The 5,610-nt window shown below is 35.8% G+C and overlaps 1 protein-coding gene across 1 annotated transcript; it reads right to left on the reverse strand.

Moving 5' to 3' along the window:
- Positions 1-302: 302 nt before the first annotated feature.
- LOC134252015 (protein PFC0760c-like) lies at positions 303-5,264 on the reverse strand. The gene is made up of 4 exons (XM_062734433.1): positions 4,681-5,264; positions 4,271-4,436; positions 2,718-2,789; positions 303-1,488 (listed from the first exon to the last, which is right to left on the reverse strand). Exons 1-4 carry the CDS (start codon positions 4,915-4,917, stop codon positions 362-364), a joined length of 1,602 nt encoding a protein of 533 aa, XP_062590417.1. The 5' UTR covers positions 4,918-5,264; the 3' UTR covers positions 303-361.
- Positions 5,265-5,610: the final 346 nt, after the last annotated feature.

Consider the following 5,610-nt stretch of genomic DNA (forward strand, 5'->3'; position numbering starts at 1 on the left):
GTGATAAATTAAAATGTGATTGTTTTAATTTGTTTCGAACAATAAAAAGAAAATAAAGTTTTTCAGTCTGTATTTTTTTTTTAAGAAAAGCATCACAAACACACACCCTCTCACATTGGGCGTCCCCGGTTGTGAGGATGTCCCGGTTAGAAGGTGCGTAAACATACTATTGTCGCCATTCGACACCTGTTACGCACGCTCACGCACACACACTCTCTCCCTCGCACACACAGACATACACGCACTAAGTGCTGCAGAATTTAAATCTTTGAATGAAAATATGTATTTTATACTGTTTAATTTTTATCACAACAATAATGTACAAAGGTATAACAAAGAGTTACTTTATAATCATTCGATTTTATTTTGGGACGAAACTTTTTTTCTCGTCGCTGTCATCTTTATGGTCTTCATCAGACTTATCATTTTCTAACTCTCTTGAGTCCTCTTTCTCAAGTGAGTCTTTCCTTGATTCTCTATGGATTTCATTGTGTTCTGTTGAGGATGAATCTTTGTCATCGACTTCGTGAGATGATTCATATCCGTGGCTTCCATGTTCTTTTGAATCCCCATGTTCTTCGTGTTCAATTTCTCTGGAGTCTTTTCCCTCATGTGAATAGTCTTCAATTTCATGCAAAACATGTTCGTGTGAATTGTCTTGTTCAATTTCATGTGAATCCTCTGCGTCACTTGATGCATATTCATGTGAATTATCTTCCACTTCATTTGATGCATACTCATGCGAGTTATCTTCTACTTCATTTGATGCATATTCATGTGAATCGTCTACTTCATTTGATGCATATTCATGCGAGTTATCTTCTTCTTCATTTGATGCATATTCATATGAATGATCTTCGTCTTCGTTTGATGCATATTCACGCGAATCATCTTCAACTTCCTCAGACGCATATTCATGTGAATCATGTGAATTATCTTCAACTTCATTTGAGGCATATTCATGTGAATCATCTTCAACTTCCTCTGACGCATATTCCAATGAATGATCGCCAGAGTCTTGTGCGTGGTTTATTTCAATTAAGTTCTTGTTCGTTTCTTTGGAGTCGTTTAATTCATGCGAGTTATCCCCCGATTCGCGTGAATTCTGTTCACTTTTATGCAAATGATTGAATTCTTCAGAAACAGCCACAACAGGTATATTAGGCATGTGTCCTCTGTGTGCATCACTACTCACCCCCTCTCGAGAATCATCTGCTTCATCGTATACTTCATCGCTGTGTTCGTAATGATCATCTTCATAGTCGTCATTTCTTTCTAGTGAGTCATGTTCTTTCGTCTCCCTTGAATTTTCAAAGGAGTCGCCTTTTTCTACTTCTCTGGATTCCACGTGTTCGAAAGAGTTTTCTCTTTCTTCGGAGATATCATCAGATTCATCAGAATCCACATACGCCTTCACGAAGGCATCCTTCCGCTGAACCTTTCTCTGCCTCTTGGCCTCGACTCTTTCAGTTCTTGGGTGGTAATTACCTGAAGAGTTTAAACACAGTTCGATTAAACAGACCTGTTTACTCATCCGCTTTTGGCGTATTTCTTTCATTTTTTAGCTCACCTGAGCCAAAGGCTCAAGTGAGCTTTTCTAATCACATTTTGTCCGTCGTCCGTCTGTCCGTCTGTAAACTTTTCACATTTTCGACTTCTTTCCTAGAACTACTGGGTCGATTTTAACCAAACTTGGTACAACGAATCCTTGGGTAAAGGGGAATTTAATTTGTTAAAATGAAGGGCCAGGTCCTCTCACAAGGGGGAATAATCAAGAAAAGACAAAATTGGTCGGGATCATTAAAAAATCTTCCCAAGAACCACTGGACCAGAACAGCTGAAACTTATGTGGAAGCATCTTGGGGTAGTGTAGATTCTAAATTGTTCAAATCCTGACCCCCGGGGGTTGGGCGGAGCCACAGTAGGGAATCAAAATTTTACATAGAAATATATAGGAAAAATCTTCAAAAATCTTCTTCTCAAGAACCACTGGGCCAGAAAAGCTGAAACTTATGTGGGAGCATCCTGGGGTAGTGTAGATTCTAAATTGTTCAAATCATGACCCCTGGGGTTGGGCGGGGCCACAATAAGAATGAAAGTTTTACATAGAAATATATAGGAAATTTTTTAAACAAAATTTTCTTCTCAAGAACTAATTGGCCAGAAAAGCTGAAACTTATGTAGAAGCATCCTGGGGTAGTGTAGATTTTAAATTGTCCAAATTATGACCTGTGGGGCACGATGGGGTCACAATAGGTATTACAAGGGGAGAAATCTGGTTAAGAACAGCATGGTCAAAGCTTCTCAGGTGAGTGATGTGGCCCATGGGCTTCTTGTTATCACATACGCTAATTACGCCATGAAAATAACTTAAATAAGTATTACTTTTTTATGCTTTCAATAAATTTTTATTTAAGTATTTTAGTATTTCTTGCATTTTCTACTAATAATTTTGTAAATGATCAACCTATAAAGCTTGAATAAAAAGGGGGGAAATAATTGACATCGGATTATAGGCATGATTTGCAAGGATTTAAGGATATTTTTTTCTATTTTCAAGTTAAATAAAGTTTAGAGTACGCAATCCATTCGTCATGTGCCTGTATTTTCTATAAATGACATGTACTGATTTAACAAAGGATGATCTTCCGGATAGCTAACTGTAAAAGAAGTAAATATTTTTTTAATATTCTTTTTGATTAATAAATTCCTCTTACTTGTTAAATGTCTCACTTCAAACACCCAGGCATCTGTGGTTTGAAATTCTCTGAAGCTTACAACACCATCACCTAAAAAAGAATTCATTTCATCATAATACGAAACTAGTTCTAATTGTAACGGGGACCGTTACAGATGTTCCCCAAACGCTCCCCAACTCCCTTTTTGTGCAAATTTCCTTTAAAACTTTTTTCAATATGCTTAGTATCGCAGGATTTCATAAAAGAATTTTAAAAGCTACAATGATATCAATTTTTGTCATTTAACGCATTGTTCGCAAACGCACGTGCATGCACATGCACGTACGGTGATCATGACATGTTGTCTAAACCATTCACATATCTTTATATTCCAGAAATCAATAAAAAGTCATAAAAATATAAATTTTACGGTTTTTCAAACATATTGTTCATTTTACGCATTGCGTGTGCGCATGTGCATGCAAGCACGTCCTTGCATTCAATTTTGATAGCAATATCATGTAGGAATCCATAATACCTATTCATATTCTAAACTTCATCCTGGTTTGTTGAGAAACAAGAAAGATATAGCCATGTAAAGTTTCAGCCAATCAGATTGCAGCACACGTGGATTTATGTGCTTTCATGATAATTCTTATATATCATGCGGTAGATCTTCATAATATGTGACAAAGTTCAAAATTTCAAAGGATTATGACGTAAAACAAGAAAGATATTTAGACTTTAGTTTCAGCCAATCAGAGCATAGCGCACGTGCATGCGCGTAAGATCTTGCAATTTTGACCATGTCATCTTGTCCATACTACTACTATCTTCATGCATTGTGAGTTTCAAAAAATTCCATCAAGAAATAGAAAAGTTACGGCTTCATCCATTATCTTGGTAATTTCACATGTTGCACGTACTCGCTCTTGCCAGCACACGCGCATGTACGTGCTTTCATGAAAATTATTATATACCATGCTGTAGATCTTCATACTGTGTGACTAAGTTCAAAATTTCAAAGGATTATGACGAAAAACAAGAAAGATTTTGAGACTTTAGTTTCAGCCAATCAGAGCGAAGCGCACGTGCATGCGCGTGAGATCTTGCTATTTTGACCATGTCAATACGTCTATACTACTAATATATACTTATATTATGAGTATCAAAGCATATAATAAAAAAATAGAAAAAATTATTTTGGTCATTTCACGCGTTGCACGTGCGCGCTTACACGTGCGCGCAAAATGTTGTCCGCAAATCTACATAACATGCCTACTGACCCTAAAAAGGTTTCATCTAAGTCGGACGTGTAGTTAACAAGATCATTCGCGGAAAAGATTTTCCCAGGAAGAAGAAAAATAATAATAATAATAATAAGAAACAGAGTAAAAACAATATGTTCCCCAACTTCGTTTGGGGAACATAATTATACAGGTATTTATCCATGTTGTAAAAAAATTTTAAAATTACTGTTTAAAAAAAATCAAAATACATGTATGTTGTATATACAAACCGTATTTTTAAAACTCTCCTAACAACTTTCCTTGAAATTCGATAAGATTTTGAAACTTTTCATGGCCACGTACCATTTTCGTCGGCAGCGCGGAATGCAACTTTGACGTGGAGTTCACGTGGGTTGTGTCCTAAAGTTCTGGCAAATTCAGTGAGAGATATGAGTCCGTCTTCGTTGACGTCGTAGAACGATAGACTTCGAGGTAGGGGTGTTATATGAACGTTTCCATCTGTGTCTGTCTGTAAAAAAAGTAAATTGGATTAGAGATCAAATATTCCTTAGATGGTGTAATTGAGAGTTACAAATCTACCCAACTTATGTTAATTAATGTACATGTATAAACTTAAGGATTGTGCAATACAGTTTTTATTCCTTTATTGTAAGAGAAAAGGGTTTTTTAATTTTGTAAGTTAAATTTTGGAATAAGCTGATAAAAGCAATCAAATATGCAACAGAAGTTATCTAATAATTTTAGTATAATACCAGCATTTTTAGTGACTGCTTTCCTGTGTATGCATTGGTGCAAACGTGTCTCAGAATAAAAGCACAAGTAAAATCAGAATCAAATCCTGTGTATTTTCGGCAAACTCTAGGAGTAACCACGCGACAGTGTCCTGAAATTAAATCTCTCAAAGACATTTTTAAATCCCATTTCGATGCAGAGGTCGCAAGAATTGAAAACAAGAAAATGATACACAACTTGTAGACTTTTGACAACATGGTCAAGTTCTTCTAAGAGTGATGAGGAGATTTTGGGGTATATTTATATATATTGGTCCTAGGTGACCGTGGGCGATAGACATTATGTAACTGTCGTGGTCATGAAAGTTCTGGCGCTCCGACACTATCAATTTGCCATTGTTAAACATGCTTCTGATGACATTTATATGTAATGGGAATGTCCTTTTACTCTTTCTTATGTGTCACGTAATCAGGCACAAATTGTCAAAACATTAGGACCCATAACGAACTCCCTTAATCATCTCCATAGATATCAATTGTACATCACAGGAAAATCTTTGTAAGATTCATCTAAAAGTGGGAAATTCCTTATTAGTTTACATGAAAACGTGTGATAATTCTATCGCCTTTTATTGGATGATAAAATAACGCTGCACTATCATTATTATTTATATCCGTTGCATATATTTGCATAAATATTCAACAAATGATTCGATTGGTTATTAACCAGTAGTTATTGTGTGATAATCATAATTTGCTGTAATTCTTTTTTTTGTCATTGTAAGTAGATAAAACAGAGACAAAACCTAAAGACAATTTTTTTGTTTTGTTTTTGTTTTTTTTTTTTGTTTTTGGGGGGGGGGGGGGGGGGTCTTTTTTGGTCGGTTGGTTTAAAGTTCGTTTTTATTTCATTGGGGGAGGGGGTGTAAAGATGCAGTTTTCCAAAGAGAA

The sequence above is a fragment of the Saccostrea cucullata genome, unplaced genomic scaffold (genome assembly GCF_032062105.1).
Source record: "Saccostrea cucullata isolate Sc308-1 unplaced genomic scaffold, CSIRO_AGI_Scuc_v1 ctg6, whole genome shotgun sequence".
In the NCBI taxonomy this organism is placed as follows: domain Eukaryota; kingdom Metazoa; phylum Mollusca; class Bivalvia; order Ostreida; family Ostreidae; genus Saccostrea; species Saccostrea cuccullata.